The 25039-nt window shown below is 37.2% G+C and overlaps 1 protein-coding gene and 1 pseudogene across 1 annotated transcript; both read right to left on the bottom strand.

Moving 5' to 3' along the window:
• Nucleotides 1–390: 390 nt before the first annotated feature.
• LOC105716031 (olfactory receptor 6C2-like) lies at nt 391–10562 on the bottom strand (annotated as a pseudogene).
• Nucleotides 10563–23708: 13146 nt separating this feature from the next.
• On the bottom strand, nt 23709–24647 carry LOC105716030 (olfactory receptor 6C2). Its single transcript, XM_012450564.2, has one exon. It carries the CDS (start codon nt 24645–24647, stop codon nt 23709–23711), a length of 939 nt encoding a protein of 312 aa, XP_012305987.2.
• Nucleotides 24648–25039: the final 392 nt, after the last annotated feature.

The raw sequence follows: 25039 nt of genomic DNA, 5'->3' as shown, positions 1-25039 counted from the left end.
CCACAAATGCCTATTATATGACCACCATTAACAACAATGTCTGCAAAAGACTGTTCATCTGCTGTTTGATGGCAACAGGAATGATTATCTTCATGTCAATTACTTTAGATTTCACCTTGAAATGCTGTGAATCTAATCTTCTTGATTACTTTGCTATAAAGTATACTCTTTACACATCAATCAGATAAAAATCACATGATTCAGAATTATAATTCATGAAACATAGTTATAGAAGTTGCTGTGATGAATATTAATTCATTATCACCTTATGTCTGTATGTCTCTTCTATCTATACATTATCAGCACATTTGTAATATCAAAAGCAATTTTCTCCTGTTACGGCCACGTATTATATTTCCCATGACTTAAGAAGTTGAACTTTTATTTGTATCAACCATCAAGCAATGGAGATGCATATAGAAATGATGTGTTTTCAATATTAGTTTCTTCTTTTAAATCAATTTGAATCCATTTTTTATCCTGAAAAATAAATAAGCACTTGATAACATAATCAAAAAAATCACAATCAAAGAAAGCAGTAAAAATTTCCTAAAGCCTTGTATTATTTTTTCTTCCTGCATAACAAATTAAGCCACAGATTTAGTGGCTTAAAACAACACACACACTTATGACCTTACAATTTCTATGGGTCAGGAATCCAGGCACATTTTGCTGGATCTTCTGTTTAGGGTTTTCTATCACGGTGTCAAGTGCATAGTGTTTTAATCTGAGGCTTGACTGGGAAGGATTCATTTCCAAGTTCACTCAGGTTATTTTCAGAGTTCATTTCCTTATACTTGTAGACATCTGTTCCGTAAATATGGTATATCTCTCAATTTATTTAGGTGGTTAAAAATTTTAGCAACATTTATTAGTTTACACTATAAAGGTCTTACATGACTTTTGTTAATTTTTTCCTTAAGTATTTAATATTATATTTTTATTTAACTTTATGATTATTGATTATTAACCTTGTATTTTCTCAACTTACTATAATAGAGTAGGCATTTTGGAGAGTTCTTTTTGGAATTTTGTACATAGACAGTCATATGAACTATGGTAAATATAATTTTGTTTTTTCCTTTCCAACCTGTGTGCTTTTTTCTAGTCTTGTTACATTGGTTAGAACCTCCAGTACTACGTTGAATAGAAGCGGTGAGATTAGACATTCATGACTTGGTATTAATTTTGGTAAGAAACAATTCAGGGCTGGGTTGGTGGCTCACACCTGTAATCCCAGCACTTTGGGAGGCCAAGGCAGGCAGATCACCTGAGGTCAGGAGTTCAAGACCAGCTTGGCCAACATGGTGAAACCCTGTCTCTACTAAAAATATAAAAGATTAGCCAGGTGTGGTGGCAGGCGCCTATAATCCCAGGTCCTTGGGAGGCTGAGGCAGGGAAATCACTTGAACTCGGGAGGTAGAGGTTGCAGTGAGCTGTGATTGCATCATTTCATTCTAGCCAGGGCAATAAGAGGGAAACAAAACAAAACAAAGAAACAAGTGTTTTTCCATTGACTATTACGTCAACTGTATATTATTTATAGATGCACTTTTTCAAGTGTAGAAATTGTCTTCTATTTTTAGTTCTAGACAGATTTTATTAGAAATATATGTTGGATTTTATCAAATGACTTTTCTGCATCCCATTGAAATTATTGTAATTTTTAAAATTAATTTTCTTTTTGAGACGGAGTTTCCCTCTTGTGTCCAGGTTGGAGTGCAATGGTGCGATCTGAGCTCACTGCAACCTCTGTCTCTGGGTTCAAGTTATTCTCCTGCCTCAGTCTCCTGAATAGCTGGGATTACAGGTGCACACCACCATGACCGGCTAATTTTTTTTTTTTTTGTGTGTGTGTTTTTAGTAGAGATGAGGTTTCACCGTGTTGGCCAGGCTGGTCTTGAACTCCTGACATCAGATGATCCACTCACCTCGGCCTCTGAAAGTGCTAGGATTACAGGTGTAAGCCACTGCACCTGGCAGGAGAGATTATTGTAATTTTTAAGGTTTTAATCAGTAAATATGGTGAAGGTTCTTATTATATTTAAAACAATTCTTTAAGCATTTTAAATAATTAAAAGGATGCCATACATAAAGTTTCAATAATTTCCTGAATGTAACTGATACTACTAGATCATGCTATTGAATACCTTTTAAGCTCTGTCAAATGGGTGATAATAGATGAAGGAAGACCTTTTTTTTTTTCCCTGAAAAGATAGTCTCATGTTCCTTTTAGTGTGTAACTTTGTCCTGGTAGAGATTAGTATGAAAGGAGAAGAGAGATGTGATGTGTATGTAGTGGGGTCCCAAAGCTTGATTCAAAGGGGTGTGAGTAGGTTTACCTGACTGAGCTAGAGATTAATAAGAACAAAAATGAGTTTAGGGTTTTGGGGAGAATTTTTATTATTCTTTTCTTCTCGGTGATTGATAAGATTTACCATAAGCTTACTTGTGTGCCAGGAGTGTCATTTTTTTTGATTGTGTCATTAAAAGCTTGTTTCACCTGGTTTTTCCTCAAGGTATAAATAAGGGGTTCAACATAGGGGCAATGGATGTAGTGAGAACAGACACTCCTTTATTAATGTCCAACTCCTCTTTGACTGAAGGCTTGGTATAGATGAAAATGCAGCTGCCATAGGTGATAGAAACATCATTTGAGAAGAACATGTGGAAAAGGCTTTTTTTCTTTGCTGAGCAGAGGGAAATCTCAGAATTGTTTTGATAATATAGATGTAAGAAACAATCACCCCTTTTAGTGTGATAATGAAAGTCAACACTACACAAATAATAACAGTCTGCTCTACAAACCACTATCTGAGAATGAGATTTTAGAAAGGGGAGCTGCATCACTGCCAAAATGATTAATGACATTGGAGTCACAGAATTCCAGCTGGAGGCCCATACCCAGTGGTGTGATGATGATCATCAATCCAGAGATCCAGCAGCAGAGGACAAAGGTGGTGCAGACTCTGTGGTTCATGATGGTCATGTAATGCAGGGGCTTACAGATGGCCACATAGCGGTCCTAGGACACGGCAGCCAGGAGAAAAAGCTCAGTGGCCCCAAAGATTGAAAAAATAATTTAACTGGCACAAGCATTATAAGTTATGGTATTGTCCCTGGTTGATAAGCTATACAGGAATCTGGGTGAATGAGGTTTCTAAGAAGTTTTGTAGATAAAAATATATGGTTGTTTTAAGATGAGAATCATTCTAGGCAAACTAACACAAGAACAGAAAACCAAGCACCACATGTTCTCACTCATAAGTGGGAGTTCAACAATGAGAACACAGGGACATGGAGAGGGGAACATCACACACTGGGGCCTCTAGGAGGTTGGGGGACTAGGGGAGGAATAGCATTAGGATAAATACCTAATGTAGATGACGGGTTGATGGGTGCAGCAAACCACCATGGCACGTGTATACCTATGTAAGAAACCTGCACATTCTGCACATGTATCTTAGAACTTAAAGTATAATCATAATAAAACAATAAAAAAAAAGAATGAGATCATTTGCAACAATATGAAAAAAAAAAGATGAGAATCTGTCAGGGTAAGAATGATAATGGTCAGGTTTCCTGTGACACACAGAATGTATATCAGAGATAAAAAGATAAAACCAGAACTTGCAGCTGTGGGTCATCTGTAAGTCCCAACAAGATAAATGTTATTTCTGTGTGATTTCTCATTATTATCTTCAGTTTCTTATGCAATCTGCATAGAATCAGGGAGAAAGCAGTTGAGCTTTTCTCAGTGAGCAAAAGAAATTGAATATGCCAGAAAGAACAAATATTAAATTATTACTATCAGCTTTTTATTATGAATTCCAGTGACCTTTATAAACCTTAAATTTAAAAAGAGCTTCCCAGAAAAAAAAGCTTTGAGCTCCATGAACTTTCTTTGTCTGCAGGAACCTCAATCATTTCAGTAAAATTACTGTCTCTGTTTCAGACTGCTATCTTTTAAAAAATAAGAAAAAAAATTTTACTTGCTCTTTAAAAAATTCAAAATCTTATCAGTATTTTATCTGAGTCTTTTTTTTGGTTACATATACATTCACACATGCACAATTTTGATGTACAACTAACTTTGTGGAATTTGGGAACTGTTAAGTAAAGACATCAACAGCTTTTCTTTTGTATAATTCACCTTAGCCCAAGTTAAATTCACCTAGCTAGTGTGTTTTCAAGGTCATATTTAAATGAAATTTTAAAAAATTAAGTATATTACCTCTGTTACTATCTGTTACACTGTCTTCTAATTTCTAAGCATTTATTGATATCTTCTTTACATATGTGCATATTATTGATAGCCAAGGCAAATTAAATGTGACTTCTTTATCCACTACTAAATTAATACCATTCTTTCACAAGTAATCCCAAGTAATCCATGTCAGCCTTTCTGTTAAATCCAAAGGAGATAGTCCTGATCTTACTGAATGCTTTTCTTTCATTTCTTAATGTTGAACTTCTTTTTAAAACCTTATATGCTTTGTTGATTTTCTATGATACCATGTTCACTGCTTTCTTCCTCCTTTCTGGCTATTTAGAATTCTTCATGAGTTCCTTTTATTTGCACACATCATAAACATTAGTACTACTCCATATTATCCTCCCTCTATACAGTCTTACCTGGACCTGCCATTGACTTTCCTGGTGCTGCTGCCCATCTATATCTTAGTATCCAAATCATTTGATTTTCTCTGAATTCCAGTTCCATTTGTCCAGGTCAAAACAGGTATTTGTAGTTGAATATTTAATAGGTACTTCAAATTGAGCATTGCCTACTCAAGTAAAAACTGTCTTCCTCATTCCTTGCCCTATCTCCTCCTTTCCCACATAATCGTGGAAAACCTAATACCACATTCACTGCACATTTCAGTGAATGACATCATAATCCTCTGAACTATTAAGCCTGAAAACCTGCATTTCTCTCATTACCCTTTTCTTTTTCCCTTCTGGTTTTTAGTCAGCTACCAGTACTTTTAGATTCTACTTCAATCATTCCTTATTAATCATTTCCACCTAATAAATCTCTCATATAAATTTTAAAAATTAATTCATAGATTAATATACCCATCTTGCCATGAAACATGGCAATCTATTTTCCACATTGCATCTAGAACAACTTCTGATACACAATCTGCAATTCTCCTAGACTAGGTCAAATGCAGCTTTGATATGTCATATACTTTCATATTGCCATTTCACTGCACTTGGCTTATTGCTGATTTTATGGACCTGCGTCCTGAGCTATGAGATTACTGAGATCAGGGTTTCTCTTGAATACTATAGATTACCAAGAGGGAGAATTAATTTCATCATATCATGTTAACCAGATATAAGAGAGTTTTGAGGGTGATAGGAAAGATTCAGATAAAAATAACAAGAATTTTGAGGGTTGTATGTTATAAAATACTATGTTATGAATTATAATTGTCTCAGCCCCAAATCTCCTTAAGCTGATAAGCAACTTCAGCAAAGTCTCAGGATACAAAATCAATGTACAGAAATCATAAGCATTCCTTACACCAATAACAGATTAACAGAGAGTCAAATCTTGAGTGATCTTCCATTCACAATTGCTACAAAGAGAATAAAATACCTAGGAATACAACTAACAAGTGATGTGAAGGACCTCTTTAAGGAGAACTACAAACCACTGCTCAAAGAAACAAGAGAGGACACAGACATATGGGAAAACATTCCATGCTCGTGGTTAGAATCAATATTGTGAAAATGACCATACTGCCCAAAGTAATATATAGATTCAATGCTATCGCCATCAAGCTACCATTGACTTTTTTCGCAGAACTGGAAAAAACTACCTTAAATTTAATACGGAACCAAAAAGAGCCCACATAGCCAAGACAATCCTAAGCACAAAAAACCAAAAAATAAAGCTAGAGGCATCACACTTTATGACTTCAAACCCTACTAGAAGGCTACAGTAATCAAAACAGCATGGTACTGGTACCAAAACAGACATAGAGACCAATGGAGCAGAACAGAGGCCTCAGAAAGAATGCCACATGTGTACAACCATATGATCTTTGACAAACCTGACAAAAACAAGCAATGGGGAAAGGAATCTCTATTTAATAAACTGTGTGGGGAAAACTGGCTAGCCATATGCAGAAAGCTGAAACTGGACCCCTTCCTTACACCTTATACAAAAATTAACTCCAGGTGGATTAAAGATTTAAACATAAGACCTAACACCATAAAAATCCTAGAAGAAAACCTAGGCAATACCATCAGGACATAGGCACGGGCAAGGACTTCATTACTAAAACACCAAAAGCAATGGCAACAAAAGGAAAAATAGGCCAATGGGATCTAATTAAACTAAAGAGCTTCTGCACAGCAAAAGAGACTATCATTAGAGTGAGCCAGCAACCAAAAGAATGGGAAAAATTTTTTACAATCTAGCTATCTGACAAAGGCTAATATCCAGAATCAACAAAGTACTTAAACACATTTACAAGAAAAAAACAACCCCATAAAAAAGTAGGCGAAGGATATGAACAGACACTTCTCAAAAGAAAACATTTATGCAGCCAACAAACATATGAAAACATTCTCATCATCACTGGTCATTAGAGAAAGGCAAATCAAAACCACATTGAGATACCATCTCATGCCAGTTAGAATGGTGATCATTAAAACATCTGGAGACAATAGATGCTGGAGAGTATGTGGAGAAATAGGAACACTTTTACACTGTTGGTGGGAGTGTAAATTAGTTCAACCATTGTAGGAGACTGTGGCGATTTCTCAAGGATCTGAAACTAGAAATTCCATTTGATTCAGCAATCCCATTACTGGGTGTATACTCAAAAGGTTATAAATTGTTCTATTATAAAGACACATGCACACGTATCTTTATTTCAGCACTGTTCACAATAACAAAGACTTGGAACCAACCCAACCAAATGCCCATCAATGATAGACTGGATAAAGAAAATGTGGCACATATACACCATTGAATACTATGTAGCCATGAAAAAGGATGAGTTCATGTCCTTTGCAGGGACATAGATGAAGCTGGAAACCATCATTTTCAGCAAACTGACACAAAAGCAGAAAACCAAACATCGCTTGTCTCACTCATAAGTGGGTGTTGAACAATGAGAATACATGGACACAGGGAGGGGAATATCGCATACTGGGGCCTATCAAGGGGTTGAGGGCTAGGGGAGGGATAGCATGGGTGGGAGATAGGGGAGTGATAGCATTAGGAGAAATACCAAATGTAGATGATGCTGCGATGGATGCAGCAAACCACCATGGCATGTGTATACTTATGTAATACACCTTCATGTTCTGCACATGTACCCCAGAACTTAAAGTATAATAATAATAATCATAAAAAGAATTATAATTTTATTCTTTACTTTATTTTTAAAAATGCCTTGTTTTCCTTAAAAATGAAGAGAGTAAAAAGCACAAAAAATGGCTGAAAGTAATGTCTCTCAATTTTGAGGAAAGTATAGAGAATACAATCATTGGAGATAATGCTAGAACTTGATTATTGTAGCTCTCAAAATAGGGCATATGTTCAATATTACCTTGAATTATGTTGTTCTCAGTAACAGTCTGAATCTATTTCTTCTTGACCCTATGTTACCCTTTGAATTTATCTCTTGCTGTGTTCCTTATAAATGTCAAGTATCGCTTTGCCTTGTTTAAGTAGTATGCATTCTTTGTGGAACATCAACACACGTGCGCGCGCGCGCGCGCACACACACACACACACACACACACACACACACACATACCTGGTTTTGGTTCTGCCCAGAAGTACATCTATAACATAGTCCAGTTGTAGGCTTAGAATTATTGACATATCCTGAGTTAAATCTTGACTGAGAAATATTTTACTGGTATATCTATTTTATCGTACTAGTACTGCTTTTTCCCCCCTAGAAGTATTTGCTGTAAATACAGTTTTGATGCTGATAGGAGAGAAATACATATAGAAAGCTTACATTATTTTCATTAATGGATAAAGTAAAATTATTTCCTTTCTTTATCTTTCTTTATATTTGACTGTCTGACCTCACTTTTTCAATTGTCATACTCCAAATTTCTACTTAATATTTTCGTGGGCTATGCAGCAATACCTCTTGGATTTTGCAAGAGAACAAACATCATTACTAGTATATTATCTATGTTCCAGAGAAAGCAAACTAAATAATACAGACAACATGAAAGATACTTATAACAACCAGTCAGGCTTGAGTTGTAGTGTTAACAATAAAATACTTTAGAGCGATTCACAATTGAAAAAGAATATGTAAATAGTGATACGGGGGGACTTTCCATCCATGTTTTCGTGAACTGCATTTGTAATTGTAGACCGCTCTAGGAATAAAGATGCAGAGCTATCTTGATGTTCTTGACCCTTATCGAGTCAGATATTATTTTTATCATAAAAACTTCCCAAGTTGACAAGTGAGAATATAGAATTTGAAAAGATAAATGGAAGGAAAGACCAGTGATCAAGTGAAGAGAAACCAAACGCTTTCCTTGATTTTTGAAGAGTTGATGATCCAATCTGAAATGCGGATGGGAGACTGGTTTTATTTTAACATGACTTTCATAGTAAGAAGACTGAAGGTATTTTTCTCTACTTAATACAACTGGTATAATGGGATCAACTAAAGTAAACAAATGAAACTGTCTTTGGTGACCTTGGTTCAAAGTTATTAATTAATTTAACAGGTGATTAACTTTGAAAATAAAACAAAGCAGAGGGACGGTGTCCATGGAGACTGGAAGTTATAGCAAGGGCCAACACCAACATAAATATGGTATCATCCTTCTTCTAGGCTTTTTCTTCCCCCCAAAATTGTTACTTTAATTTAAATGTGATAGATTGCTAACTAGCTAAAACAATTATTTCAGTGTTTATCTTCATTCATGAATTGGACTATACATGAGCTTTGCCGTTAAAAAATTGAAATGCTAGCTGCTTGTTTATTCTTATTAAATACAGTTTTATACACATTAGAAAATTAGTAATATATGTTTTAAATATTATTTTAACTTGTGTCTATCGTTTAATATAATTTCTATTTTGATGTGCTTTATTATTATACTATGTGGTAAAATATGTATAATTTTTGCTTTTTGGTTTCCAAATTGACTATCATTATTAGAAAGGCGCTATTGTTTTCTAGCTTATGTAAGCATTTATTTACATTTCCTTTCAGATACTTTAGGTTTTATTTGCATTTGTAACTTTGACTATTTTGAATATATTTCCTATAATGTAAGCTAAACCTGATTTTGCTTCCACAAAATTTGCCAATATTTCTAACCTTATTTATTAAAGATATCACCTTGTTCCTCCTGATATTAGGTGGTATCTTTAATACCTTCTTGGGATGATTCTTTTGCCTTTAATTTTCTTTTTAAATTTTACCTACAGTATTGTTTCTTGCCCAATGTATAAAAAGATATTTTGCCTTATTTTGCTCAACATTTTACAGAATTTGGAAAACTTTTATTATGGTGAGGATTTGGCTGTTGTGTTTGTTTTACTGTTGATAGATTAGGTTTATTTTATTTTTACATATATTTTGTCTTCTTAAATACTAATCAAATAGAGGAATAGGATAAATTGCACATATCATTTATTGACTATAACCAAAAGTTGCCCATTTTATTCAACCTTTCTGGACTAGTAATGGCTTCTTTTCCAGTGCTTTGTTCTTCTAAAAATATTAGTTCTTGTCATATGAGGAGATTTGGGGTAAAAGATGAGTTAAATCGCTTCCTGGGCTGTTATCTTGATCAACTCTTCCTTTCACTTGTGCGTCCAAATGACTTTTGGTTTATTTATCTAATCACAGGCCTATATAGTAAAGAGAAGTTTAAACTTATGAAGATGAGATGCTCTTGAAGGACCATGAAAACAGCAGTGTAGAAGGTGTGAGGAGGCAGATTAGAGCATGAGACTTCAACAAGAGGAGAATAAGTTCAAAAGGGAGGAGAGTGTAGACAACAGCTGGTAAAAGATGTGATATTAATGATACATTCTCTTTTTAATCCACAGGATAGCAGAGCTATATATCACAATGAAAAAAGACTCTTGAGAAGAGTCTTCATAAATAAACTATTATATGATAAGCAAGCTCTTGTTGTGAAAAAACTGCTCTGATGAGAAAACTTTGAAAAAATTATTTGTCCAGGTATATTAGTTAACTCCCATTCCTGAAGTAAAGAGGGCATTTTTTTATTTACTTGTAATCTTATCTGAGTGGAAATTTCCTGGAACAAATAGTTAAGTTATGTATAGACGGGTGGTCTATTTCAATATACTTTAATTTGAAAAATTTCAACTTTTATTTTTCTTAATTTTGATTCTTTTTTAACTTTTAAGTTCAGGGGTACAAAGGTGAATTGCATGTCTCAGGGGCTTGGTGTACACATTATTTCATCACCCAGGTAATAAGCATAGAACCTAATAGGTAGTTTTTTGATCCTCATTGTCCTCCCACCTTCACCCTCAAGTGGGCCCCAGTGTCTGTTATTCCTTTCTTTTTGTCCATATTTACTCAATATTTTGCTCTCCCTTATAAGTGAGAATATGTGCTATTTGATTTTCTGTTTCCATGTTAGTTTGCTTAGGATCATGGCCTTCAGCTCTATCCATGTTGCTGCAAAGGACATGATCTTGTTTTTTTTTATAGCTGTATAGTATTGCATGGTGTATATGTACCACATTTTCTTTATCTGATCTACCATTTATGGGCACCAGGGCTGATTCTATGTCTGATATTGTGAGTAGTACAGTGGTAAATGTATAGTGCATATGTCTTTTTGGTAGAATGATTTGTTTATGGCTGTACACTCAGTAATGGGATTGCTGGGTCAAATGGTAGCTCTGATTAAGTTCCCTGAGAAATCTCCCTACTGATTTCCACAGTGGCTGTACTAATTTACATTCTCACCAACAGTGTAAAGGCATTCCCTTTTCTCTGCAGCCTCACTAGCATCTGTAGATTTTTGACTTTTTACTAACAGCCATTTTGATTGCTGTGAGATGGTATCTCATGGTGGTTTTGATTTGCATTTCTTTAATAATTAGTGATGTTGGAACATTTTTTCATGTTTGTTGGACATTTGTATGCCTTCTTTTGGGAAGTATCTGTTGATATCCTTTGCCCATTTTAAAATGAGGTTATTTGTTTTTTGCTTGTTGACTTGTTTAAAGTTGCCTATAGAATTTGGATTTTAGGTCTTTGTAAGATGCATAGTTTGTGACTATCTTCTCCCGTTATGTAGGTTTTCTGTTTACTCTGTGGATAGTTTCTTTTGCTGTACAGAAACTCTTTAGTGAATTAGGTTCCATTCATTAATTTTAATTTTTGTTGTAATTGCTTTTGGTGTCTTCATCGTGGGATCTTTGCCAGGTTCTATTTCCTAGGTCATCTTCCAAGGTGTTTATAGTTTTAGGTCTTACATTTAAGTCTTTCATCCATCTTGAAGTTGATTTTTGTATACAGTGTAAGGTTGGTGTATTAGTCAGGATTCTCCAGAGGGACAGAACCAATTATATATGTACACACACACGCACGCGCACACACACACACACACACGAGTTTATTAGGGAGAACTGGCTCACATGATTACAAGGCAAAGTCCCACCACAGGCAGTCTGCAAACTGGGGAGAAAGGAGGCAGTAGTGGCTCAGTCCAAGTCTGAAAGCCTCAAATCAGGGAAGCTGAGAATGTAGTGTTCAGTCTGTGGCCAAGGCCCTAGAGCCTCTGGCAAGCCATTGGCTCAAGTCCCAGAGTCCAAAGGCTGAAGAACCTGGAGTCTGATGTCCAAGAGCAGGAGGAACAGAAGGAAGCAATCAGCACAGGAGAAAGAAAGAAGCCAGAAGACTCAACAAGCAAGGTTATCCCACCTTCTTCCACCTCTTTTGTTCTAGTCATGCTGGCAGCTAATTGGATGGTGCCCACCCACACTGAGGATGTCTCTTCATCTCCCAGTCTAGTGACTCAAATGTCAATCTCCCCTGGCAACACCCTTATAGACACAACCAGAAATAAGACTTTACCTTCCATCTAGGCAACCCTCAATCCAATCAGTTGACATCTATTATTAACCATCACAGAAGGCATCCAGTTTCAGTCTTCTGCATATGGTTAGCCAGTTTTTCCTGCACCATTTATTGAATAAGGTTGTCTTTTCCCTATTTCTTGTTTTTTGTTGACATTGTCGAAGATCCGATAATTGTAGGCATAAAGCATTATTTCTGGGCTCTCTATTATGTTCCATTGGCCTATGTGTCTGTTTTTGTACTAGTATTATGTTGTTTTGGTTACTACAGATTTGTAGTGTAGTTTGAAGTTGGGTAATGTGATGCCTCCAACTTTGTTCTCTTTGCTTAAAATTTCCTTGGCTATTTAGGCTCTTTTTTGGTTCCATATGAATTTTAAAATAGTTTTTTCTAATTCTGTGAAGAATACTATCTCTGATTTCCTTGAGCAGTGTTTTGTGATTCTTGTAGAGATCTTTCACTTCCTGGCTGGGCGTGGCAGCTCATGCCTGTAATTCCAGCAATTTGGGAGGCCAAGGCAGGTGAATCACTTGAGGTCAGGAGTTCAAGTCCAGCCTGGCCAACATGGCAAAACCCCGTCTCTGCTAATAATACAAAATTAGCCTGATGTGGTGGCAGGAGCCTGTAATTCCAGCTGCTTGGGAGGCTGAGGCAGGAGAATCACTTGAACCCAGGAGGTGGAGGTTGCAGTGAGCTGAGATTGTGCCACTGCACTCCAGCCTGGGGATAGAGCGAGACTCTGCCTCCAAAAAAGAAAAAAAATAAAAAAGAAAGAAAGAGATCTTTCACTTCCTAGTTTAGCTTTATTCTTAGCTATTTTATTCCTTTTCTGGTTATTGAGAATGGGATTGCATTCTTAATTTGTGCTCAGCTTTGATGTTGGTGGTTTATAGAAATAATTCTGGTTTTTGCACATTGATTTTTGTATACTGAAACTTTCTTGAAGTTGTTTATCGAGAAGCTTTTGGGCAGAGGATATAGAATTCTAAACATAGAGTCACATAGTCTGCAAACAGGGATAGCTTGACTTCCTCTCTTTCTATTTGAATGCCTTTTATTTATTTCTCTTGCCTAGTTGCTCTGGCTAGGGCTTCCAGTAGTATGTTGAATAGAAATAGTGAGAGAGGACATCTTTATTTTGTTCTGGTTTTCAAGGAGAACATGACCAGCTTTTGCCCATTCAGTATGATGTTGGCTGTGGGTTATTCATAGATTGCTCTTATTATTTTGAGATATGTTCCTTTAATGCCTAGTCTGTTGAGGGCTTTTTAGCATGAAATGATGTTGAATTTTATCAAAAGCCTTTTCTGCATCTGTTGAGATAATCATATGGTTTTGGTTTTAGTTTTTTTAATGTGTTGAATTACATTTCCTGATTTGTTATGTTGAATCAATGTTGCATCCCAGGAATAAAGTCTACTTGATTAGGGTGGATTAGATTTTTGATGTGCTACTAGATTCGGTTTGTTAGTATATTGTTGAGGATTTTGCATCTGTGTTCACCAAGAATATTGGCCTGAAGCTTTCTTTTTTTGTTGTATCTCTCCCAGGTTTTGGTATCAGGATGATGTTGGTGTTATAAAATGGATTATATAACTTCTCAATTATGTGGAATAGTTTCAGAAAGAATGGTACTAGCTCTTCTTTATACATCTGGTAGAATTCAGCTGTGAATTGGTCTGGTCCTGGACTTTTTTGGGTCAGCAGACTTTTTATTACACTAATTCATATTCAGAACTCATTATTGGTCTGTTCAGGGATTCAATTTCTTCCTCGTTTAACATTGTGAGCTTCTATTTCCAGGAACATATTCATTCCTTCTGGGTTTTCTAACTTGTGTGCATAGAGGTGTTTGCAATAGTCTTTGAGGGATTTTTGTATTTCTGTAAGATTGATGGTAATCTTCTTTGTCATTTCTGATTTTTTTTTTGGAGTTACTCCCATTTTTCTTTCTTTCTTTTTTTTTTTTTAGAAAAACTAAATAAAATTTATTTAATATTTGTCTGTACAAGGTATGATTCCTACAGCCTGAATTAGTTTGTTTAATATTCATAATAATCCATGAAGAAAAACACTTATTATTATCTTCATTTCACAAAATATACAGTTTTTTTTTTTATTGCATTTTAGGTTTTGGGGTACATGTGAAAAACATGCAAGGTTGTTGCATAGGTGCATACGTGGCAGTATGATTTGCTGCCTCCCTCCCCTTCACCTATATCTGGCATTTCTCCCCATGCTATCCCTCCCCAACTCCCCACCCCCCCGCTATCCCCCCTCCCCCCAACAGACCCCCGTGTATAGTGCTCCCCTCCCTGTGTCCATGTGTTCTCCTTGTTCAACACCCGCCTATGAGTGAGAACATGTGGTGTTTGATTTTGTGTTCTTGTGTCAGTTTGCTGAGAATGATGTTTTCCAGGTTCATCCATGTCCCTACGAAGGATGTGAACTCCTCGTTTTTAATGGCTGCATAATATTCCATGGTGTTTATGTGCCACATTTTTCCTGTCCAGTCTATCATCGATGGGCATTTGGGCTGGTTCCAGGTCTTTGCTATTGTAAACTGTGCTGCAATGAACATTCGTGTGCATGTGTCCTTATAGTAGAACGATTTATAATCCTTTGGATATATGCCCAGTAATGGGATTGCTGGGTCAAATGGAATTTCTATTTCTAGGTCCTTGAGGAATCGCCACACTGTTTTCCACAGTGGTTGAACTAATTTACACTCCCACCAACAGTGTAAGAGTGTTCCTATTTCTCCACATCCTCTCCAGCATCTGTTTTCTCCAGATTTTTTAATGATCGCCATTCTAACTGGCATGAGATGGTATCTCAATGTAGTTTTGATTTGCATTTCTCTAATGACCAGTGATGATGAGCATTTTTTCATATGTTTGTTGGCCTCTTGTATGTCTTCTTTTGTAAAGTATCTGTTCATATCCTTCGCCCATTTTTGAATGGGCTTGTTTGTTTTTTTCTTGTAAATCTTTTTTAGTTCATTGTAAATTCTGGATATCAGCCCTTTGTCAGACGGGTAGGCTGCAAAAATTTTTTCCCATTCTATTGGTTGCCGATTCACTCTATTGACTGTTTCTTTTGCCATGCAAAAGCTGTGGAGTTTGATTAGGTCCCATTTGTCTATTTTGGCTTTTGTTGCCAATGCTTTTGGTGTTTTGGTCATAAAGTCCTTGCCTACGCCTATGTCCTGAATGGTTTTGCCTAGGTTTCCTTCTAGTGTTTTTATGGTGTTACGTCTTATGTTTAAGTCTTTAATCCATCTGGGGTCAATTTTAGTGTAAGGTGTCAGGAAGGGGTCCAGTTTCTGCTTTCTGCATATGGCTAGCCAGTTTTCCCAACACCACTTATTGAACATGGAATCCTTTCCCCATTGATTGTTTTTTTCAGGTTTGTCAAAGATCAGGTGGTTGTAGATATGTTGTGTCGCCTCCGATGCCTCTGTTCTGTTCCATTGGTCTATATCTCTGTTTTGGTACCAGTACCATGCTGTTTTGATTACTGTAGCCTTGTAGTAGAGTTTGATGTCCGGTAGTGTGATGCCTCCTGCTTTGTTCTTTTTGCTTAGAATTGACTTGGCTATGCGGGCTCTCTTTTGGTTCCATATGAAGTTTAAGGTGCTTTTTTCCAGTTCTGTGAGGAAGGTCATTGGTAGCTTGATGGGGATAGCGTTGAATCTGTAAATTACTTTGGGCAGTATGGCCATTTTCACGATATTAATTCTTCCTAACCATGAACATGGAATGTTTCTCCATCTGTTTGTGTCCTCTCTTATTTCGTTGAGCAGTGATTTGTAGTTCTCCTTGAAGAGGTCCTTTACGTTCCTTGTTAGTTGTATTCCTAGGTATTTTATTCTCTTTGTAGCAATTGTGAATGGCAGTTCGTTCTTGATTTGGCTCTCTTTAAGTCTGTTATTGGTGTATAGGAATGCTTGTGATTTTTGCACATTGATTTTGTATCCTGAGACTTTGCTGAAGTTGCTTATCAGTTTCAGGAGATTTTGGGCTGAGGTGATAGGGTCTTCTAGATATACAATCATGTCATCTGCAAATAGAGACAATTTGACTTCCTCCTTTCCTTATTGAATACCCTTTATTTCTTTTTCTTGCCTGATTGCTCTGGCTAGAACTTCCAGTACTATATTGAATAGGAGTGGTGAGAGAGGGCATCCTTGTCTAGTGCCAGATTTCAAAGGGAATGCTTCCAGTTTTTGCCCATTCAGTATGATATTGGCTGTCGGTTTGTCATAAATAGCTTTTATTATTTTGAGATACGTTCCGTCGATACCTAGTTTATTGAGAGTTTTTAGCATAAAGGGCTGTTGAATTTTGTCGAAGGCCTTCTCTGCATCAATTGAGATAATCATGTGGTTTTTGTTTTTGGTTCTGTTTATGTGGTGAATTACATTTATAGACTTGCGTATATTGAACCAGCCTTGCATCCCTGGGATGAATCCTACTTGATCATGGTGGATAAGCTTTTTGATGGGTTGTTGTAATCGGCTTGCCAGTATTTTATTGAAGATTTTTGCATCTATGTTCATCATGGATATTGGCCTGTAGTTTTCTTTTCTTGTTGAGTCTCTGCCGGGTTTTGGTATTAGGATGATGTTGGTCTCATAAAATGATCTGGGAAGGATTCCCTCTTTTTGGATTATTTGGAATAGTTTCAGTAGGAATGGTACCAGTTCCTCTTTGTATGTCTGGTAGAATTCAGCTGTGAAACCATCTGGGCCTGGGCTTTTTTTGGGTGGTAGGCTCTTAATTGCTGCCTCGACTTCAGACCTTGTTATTGGTCTATTCAGGGTTTCGACTTCTTCCTGGTTTAGGCATGGGGGGAGGCTACTGTCCAGGAATTTATCCATTTCTTCCAGGTTTTCTAATTTATGTGCATAGAGTTGTTTGTAATAATCTCTGATGATGGTTTGAATTTCTGTGGCATCTGTGGTGATATCCCCTTTATCATTTTTTATTGCATCTATTTGGTTATTCTCTCTTTTCTTTTTTATTAGTCTGGCTAGTGGTCTGTCTATTTTGTTGATCTTTTCAAAAAACCAGCTCCTGGATTTATTGATTTTTTGAAGGGTTTTTCGTGTCTCTATCTCCTTCATTTCTGCTTTGATCTTAGTTATTTCTTGTCTTCTGCTAGGTTTTGAGTTTTTTTGATCTTGCTCCTCTAGCTCTTTCAATTTTGATGATAGGGTGTCAATTTTAGTTCTCTCCTTTCTTCTCATGTGGGCACTTATTGCTATGTATTTTCCTCTAGAGACTGCTTTAAATGTGTCCCAGAGATTCCGGTATGTGGTGTCTTCGTTCTCGTTGGTTTCGAAGAACGTCTTTATTTCTGCCTTCATTTCAGTGTTTATCCAGTCAACATTCAGGAGAAAGTTGTTCAATTTCCATGAGGCTGTGCGATTCTGGGTGGGCTTCTGAATTCTGAGTTCTAACTTGATTGCACTGTGGTCTGAGAGACTGTTTGTTATGGTTTCCGTTCTTTTGCATTTGCTGAGGAGTGATTTACTTCCAATTATGTGGTCAATTTTAGAGTAGGTGTGATGTGGTGCTGAGAAGAATGTATATTCTGTGGATATGGGGTGGAGAGTTCTGTAAATGTCTATTAGGTTTGCTTGTTCCAGGTCTGAGTTCAAGTCCTGGATATCCTTATTAATTTTCTGTCTCGTTGATCTGTCTAATATTGACAATGGTGTGTTGAAGTCTCCCACTATTAATGTGTGGGAGTCTAAGTCTCTTTTCAAGTCTTTAAGAACTTGCCTTATGTATCTGGGTGCTCCTGTATTAGGTGCATATATATTTAGGATCGTTAGCTCTTCTTGTTGCATTGATCCTTTTACCATTATGTAATGTCCTTCTTTGTCTCTTTTGATCTTTGTTGCTTTAAAGTCTATTTATCAGAGATGAGAATTGCAACTCCTGCTTTTTTTTGCTCTCCATTTGCTTGGTAAATCTTCCTCCATCCCTTTATTTTGAGCCTTTGTGTATCCTTGCATGTGAGGTGGGTTTCCTGGATACAGCACACTGATGGGTTTTGGCTTTTTATCCAATTTGCCAGTCTGTGTCTTTTGATTGGGGCATTTAGTCCATTTACATTTAGGGTTAATATTGTTATGTGTGAGTTTGGTCCTGTCATTTTGATGCTAGCTGGCTGTTTTTCCCATTGGTTGATGCAGATTCTTCATTGTGTTGCTGCTCTTTACCATTTCGTGCGTTTTTGGAGTGGCTGGTGCTGGTTGTTTTTTTCTATGTGTAGTGTCTCCTTCAGGAGCTCTTGTAAAGTTGGTCTGGTGGTGATGAAATCTGTGAGTACTTGCTTGTTCACAAAGGATTTTATTTTTCCTTCACTTATGAAGCTTAGTTTGGCTGGATATGAAATTCTGGGTTGAAAGTTCTTTTCTTTAAGGATGTTGAATATCGGCCCCCACTCTCTTCTGGCCTGTAGGGTTTCTGCTGAGAGATCTGCTGTGAGTCTGATGGGTTTCCCTTTGTGGGTAACCCGACCTTTCTCTCTGGCTGCCCTTAGTATTTTCTCCTTCATTTCAACCCTGGTGAATCTGATGATTATGTGCCTTGGGGTTGCTCTTCTAGAGGAATATCTTTGTGGTGTTCTCTGTATTTCCTGGACTTGCATATTGGCCTGCCTTGCTAGGTTGGGGAAGTTTTCCTGGATAATATCCTGAAGAGTATTTTCCAGCTTGGATGCATTCTCTTCGTCACACTCAGGTACACCTATCAAACGTAGATTAGGTCTTTTCACATAGTCCCATATTTCTTGTTGACTCTGTTCATTCCTTTTTACCTTGTTTTCTCTAATCTTCCCTTCTCGTTTTATTTCATTGAGTTGATCTTCGACTTCTGATGTCCTTTCTTCTGCTTGGTCAATTCTGCTGTTGAAACTTGTACATGCTTCATGAAGTTCTCGTGTTGTGTTTTTCAGCTCCATCAATTCACTCATATTCCTCTCTAAGTTGTCCATTCTCGTTAGCATTTCATCAAGTCTTTTTTCAAGGTTCTTAGTTTCTTTGCATGGGGTTAGAACATGTTCTTTTAGCTCACAGAAGTTTCTTATTATCCATTTTCTGAAAGCTGATTCTGTCATTTCATCACACTCATTCTCCGTCCAGTCTTGTTCCCGTGCTGGTGAGGAGTTATGCTGCCTTGTAGGGGGAGAGGTGTTCTGGTTTTGGGTGTTTTCATCCTTTTTGCGCTGGTTTCTTCCCATCTTTGTGGATTTATCCGCCTATTGACTTTGTAGTTGCTGTCTTTCTGATTTTGGTAATTTTAAGTCTGCAGCAGCTGAACTCATAAACCCCCTTTTCTTCTTCCCAGGTGTTCTGGCCCAGGGGTTTAGCACTTTATGCTTTTCAGCTGTGTTGCTACCGTTTTCCCTGCCCACAAGGTGGCAGTCTAGTCACACTCAGCCTGCAGAGGCTTCGCTGAGCTGCTGTGGGCTCTGCCCAGCTTCCGTGTGAGGTTCCCTGCAGTCCTGTGGGTGTAGTTATAACTGCTTCCGCTATGCTGGCCCGCCCCTGTAGTGACGGAGTCTCTGTAGTGGCGGGTTGTCTTGGTTACGGAAAATTGCCCCGGAACTGCAGGGTGTTTCCCGATGGAGGACGCCCCTCCCCCACAGAGCTGGACCGTCCCGGGTTCAGCCGTGTTTCCAGAGGGGCCCTCTTTGTCCGGTAATCTCTTGGCTTGCCTCCTTGCCACAGCTCCCCTTGCTGGCCCAGAGGGGACACAGTCTCGTTCACTTTGTTCAAGGAGCCACTGCTCCCCGCCCCCTGTGCAGGCCGAGCGGCTGCTCTGGTCCAACCAGCGGCGCTGGGAACCCGGGGAGCTTCTCCGCCTGTGAATCTCCTGGTCTGTGGGCAGTTAAAATCCGCTGCCCTGTGTGCCGCGGCATCAGCCGAAGCAGCGGCTCTGAGATTCGTGGCGCTCCCTTGCCCGGGGGTCTCCTGGCTTGGCTCCCTGCTTCAGCTCCCCTTTCTGGCTCAGAGGGAACTCTGTCTCTCTCGCTCTGCATAAGAAGCCACTGCCCCCCACTCCAGGGTGTAGGCTGAGCGGCCACTCCGCTGAAACCAGCAGTGCTGGCGACCCGTGGGGCTTTTCCTCCTGTGAATCTCCTGGTCTGTGGGCGGTAAAAGTCCGTCTGGAAATGCGGCGTCCACTCACCCTCTGCGCCTTCTCTCGGAGCTGCAATCCCGACTTCCTCCTAAGCGGCCATCTTGGATCGATCTCCGACCACTGTAACTCTTAAATCTATAATGGGTTTTATGTCTACTATCTTGCTAGTGATTTTCCACTTGCCTCATAGGTTCTTCATTCTTATTAATACGTTTATAAAATCACTTGAATTAAGCATTTATTATTCCATTTTTCTTATCTATTGACTTTTTAGTTTTATCATTTTGTAATTTTTTTTTCATGATTTCAGTAATGAGTAAGTTTATTATTTCACTTTTTACAGCTTAGTATTTTTTAACTACAATGTAACAACATAAGATTTACAAGAATGACTTAAAATAGTCTATCTTTATGTAGCTTTTTTTTGCTCTTTGTGTAATTATCGTCACATGTTATACTTGTATGCATATTTTAAACTCAGCCAAACATATTTTTGAATTTTTGTTTTGTAGTCTTTTACATTTACCTTTCCCACTCTTCATGTCTTTGGCAGTTGCATGAATTTTCGTTTTGAAACTTTTATTTTTGGTTTAAGGGTACATGTGAAGGTTTGTTACATAAGTAAACATGAGTCATGGGGTTGGGGGTTTATTGTATATATTATTAATATTTCCTCACCCAGGTATTAAGCCCAGTACCCAATAGTTATCTTTTCTGCTCCTCTCCCTCTATCCACCCTCCATTCTCAAGTAGACCCCAGCGTCCGCTGTTTCCGTCTTTGTGTTCAAAAGTTCTTATGATTTAGCTCCCACTTACAAGTAAGAACATTTGGTAGTTGGTTTTCTGTTTGTCAGTTTCCTAAGAATAATAGCCTCCAGTTCCATTCACGTTCCCACAAAAGACATGATCTTGTTCTTTTTTATGGCTGCATAGTATTCCATGGTGTATATGTACCACATTTTCTTCATGCGATCTGTTACTGATGGGCATTTAGGTTGATTCCATGTCTTTGCTATTGTGAATAGTGCAATGAACATTTGCATGCATGCTTCTTTATGGCAGAAGGATTTCTATTCCCAAAATTATTTCTATTCCTCTGGGTATATACCCAGTAATGGAATTGCAGGTTCGAATGGTAGTTCTGCTTTTAGCTCTTTGAGGAATCACCACACTGCTTTCCACAATGGTTGAACTAATTTACACTCTCACCAACCATGTATAAGTGTTGCCTTTTCTATTTGGAATCATTTGCCTTCAACTATAACAACTTTCTGCAATGTTTCTTGCTATGAAGTATGCTAGCAGTAGCATTTTATTGCTTTCGTTTACTTTGCCTTTATTTTCCTGAGTGTAGAACTCTGAAATGGAAGCTTTTTTCTTCAGCACTTTGAAGGTACTATTCCATTATCCTTTGGCTTCCACTCGCTACTAAAACTGTCCATTGTTTGTCTGGTCATGCACAATAATGTGTCTGCTTTTTCTGAGTGCTTTTAAAATTTCCTATTTGTTTGGCTTCTAATGGTTTGATATGTGGTACACAGTTATGGTTTTTTTTGCCTCTTGGTGAGGTTTTCTGAGGTTCCTAAATCAGTTGATAGATGTCTTTAGTAAGTTTTGGAAACTCTTTGGTCATTAGCTCATCAAACATTGTTTCTGCCATATTCTTTCTCACCATTTGTGGGACATACATGTATTTTGGAAAGTTTGTTTCATCTGTCTCTGAACTTCTGTTTGAGTCTTTTCTAATCTCTCTGAACTTGAGAGTGTGGATATTTCCTACTGACCTGCCTTTGAGTACAACAAACCTGTCTTCACCTGTTTCTTACTGTTTTACTTATCCCCAAGTTTTAACTTCAAATATGTCATTTTCTACTTTTAGAATCTTCATCTGATTTCCACATATAGATTTCAGGTTCATTTTTAATTGTTCATGTTTTCTTCTATTTTGTTTACCCTCTTCCTACATCTTTCAAATATTTATTATAGTTATTTTAAAGTGTTTGCCAACAGGCTTCAACATTTGAGTCACCTGTGGACTGTTTTCCTTGTTTTTGCCCCTAACTTATGGTCACTTCTTTAATCATTCCTTTTAATTTTTCATTAGATTTCAGACATGGTGGTTAAAATTTATTAATATTATAATGAGGAAAATATAATGGATACATTTCAGCACTTTTGTGCGTTTGTGAAATTTTCTCGTTGTTTGCTGAGTGATGGATTAGATTAAATGAATATTGAAACTGTATGGCAGTCAATAACAAGGCACAAAATAGTATATAAATTGTAAATTATCTGCATTTTTAGTTCAAGGAGAAGACTAAAAGTGAATAGATCCATCATCTGTTCATTCTATAGCTAGGATGGGAATAAATGAAGTATCTTAATTAATAAATCCATCTGAATAAACACAATGCCTCATAAAAAAGGAAACATTAGTAGTTAAATGGATTTTAAGCTTTCTAAGTATCCTCTGGCCACAGAAAACCATTGTTTGCTCTATTTATTTTTTAGTTGATAATTCACAGTTTTTATTAGTGCAGAGAAATGCATTAAGAAACTTCAATACAATTTCATTTGTCCCAAATTTTAGATAACAGTACCAATGTTTTTTTTCCAGGATAATATGGCCCTGAAAAATATTTATCTTAATGCTTTCTTTAGGTCACATGTGGTGGCTTATGCCTGCAATCCCAGCACTTTAGGAGGCTGAGGCAGGAAGATTACTTGAGGCCAGAAGTTTGAGACCAGCCTGGCCAACATGGCTAAACCCATCTCCACTAAAAATACAAACAGATTGGCTGGATATGGTGGCATACATGTGTAATGCCAGGTACTAGGGAGGCTGAGGCACAAGAATCTCTTGAACCTTAGAGGCCTTAGTTTCCTGTCATGTAATAGAAAGCAATAGCTAATACATCTTACCATGATTTTGAAGGTGTTTCCATTTCTTCAAATCTGATTAATTTTAACTCCCATTGATGTCTTCTTTCCCAGTTATTCTAATAGGGCTGGAATTCCTTATTTGATTTAATTTATTCTTAATATATCTCTCTGTTGTTTTCTATTTTTTGTTTTGATTCTTGGATTTACAGTATTAATTTTGATAATTTTGTATTAGAGAAAGAATTTTTATTACTACATAAGTTAACTTGTAGATAATGTATACACTGATAAGTATTGTTACTTTTTTCTTCCCTAGAAAAATGAAGCAAAGACTAGGTCAGAAGTAGAGAAAACCTTGATTTTTGGAAATGTAATTTTTAGTTTCACAATGAAGGAAAGCGCTATGTATGACTTTGGTTTGAAATAATAAGGAGTTTGGTAAAGATGAGATTAGGATGCAATATTAAATGTCATTGAGAAGGTTCATATGATCACATTGTAGTCAGGAAGCAATGAAATAAGTTAAAAGCTGTAGGATGACATTTTAGGGAGCGTTCTTCATTCACTTTATGCTATTTCATCAAAACTTCTAATTCTTTGAGAGAAATGCAATCCTCTTTATAGAGTCACTGAAAGCTTGTTTCACTTGCTTGTTCCTCAAGGTGTAAATGAAGGGGTTCAGCAAGGGTGCAACAGAAGTAGTAAGAACTGAAACTCCTTTGTTTATGGCAACCTCGTCTTTTGCTGAGGGCTTCACATAGATGAAGATGCAGCTTCCATAGGCAATAGAAACCACAATCATGTGGGATGAACAGGTAGAAAAGGCCTTTTTCCTTTGCTGAACAGAAGGGAACCTCAGAATTGTTCTGACTATGTACCAGTAGGAAAGAATCACACAAACTAGAGTGATAATGAGTGCAAATACAGCCATAAATATAACCATCTGTTCTATTACCCATGTATCTGAGCATGAGATCTTTAGGAGAGGACCTGCATCACAGCTAAAATGGTCAATGGCATTGGAGTCACAGAATTCAAGCTGGAGGCCTAAGCTAAGTGGTGGAACAATGATCATCAAGCCAGCCACCCAACAGCAGAGGACTAATAAGGTACACACCCTGTTGTTCATGATGAGCATATAATGAAGGGGTTTACAGATGGCCACATAGCGGTCATAGGACATGGCTGCCAGGAGAAAAAATTCTGTTGCTCCAAAAAGAATAACAAAGAATATTTGACTGGCACAAGCATTGTAGGTAATGGTATTGTCCCCCATTGATATACTGTACAAGAATCTAGGAATACAGACTGTGGTAAATGAGACTTCTAAGAAGGAAAAATTTCTGAGAAAGAAGTACATAGGAGTTTTAAGGTGGTGGTCCACCAATGTGAGGGTGATAATAGTCAGGTTTCCTGTTACACACAACATGTAGGTGAGAAATAGAAAGATAAAAAGCAGAACTTGCAGGTGTGGGTCATCTGTCAGTCCCAGCAGGATAAAAGTTCTTATTACTGTGCGGTTTCTCATCACTGTTCTTTGGTATCTACCCAATCCTCATTTAAAAATTATGGTTTATGACGAGGTAGATATTTGAATTCTATAGCAAAAGGCTATGCATCTAGAAGTCAAGCTGACCAGTCTACATTTATTTCCTCCTTTATAGAATAATCAACGTTGCCACTGTTCCAATAACCTTCCTAAATTTCACATATATGAGCAGTGGATATATCCTTAAGAATTCAAGTTTTATAAAACAATCCAGCGTTTTCCTTGATTATTCCTCATCCATCAGAATTTACAAATGCAGTTGATTGTAGTTTACCACACAGAATGTATTTACAAATGAGTTAGAAAAAAATAATGTCATTTCATAAGTACTTAAAAATTCTTTGTCCAGAACAAACTCTGGATATAGGATA

The sequence above is a fragment of the Aotus nancymaae genome, unplaced genomic scaffold (assembly GCF_030222135.1).
Source record: "Aotus nancymaae isolate 86718 unplaced genomic scaffold, 86718_ANA_hifiasm-v0.15.2.pri h1tg000016l, whole genome shotgun sequence".
NCBI classification, from domain to species: domain Eukaryota; kingdom Metazoa; phylum Chordata; class Mammalia; order Primates; family Aotidae; genus Aotus; species Aotus nancymaae.
This window is presented reverse-complemented; position numbering and strand designations above follow the sequence as displayed.

What these genes read in the sequence shown, in the direction of transcription:
- LOC105716030 (XM_012450564.2), bottom strand. Translation starts at nt 24,647, where the DNA reads ATGAGAAACCGCACAGTAATAAGAACTTTTATCCTGCTGGGACTGACA.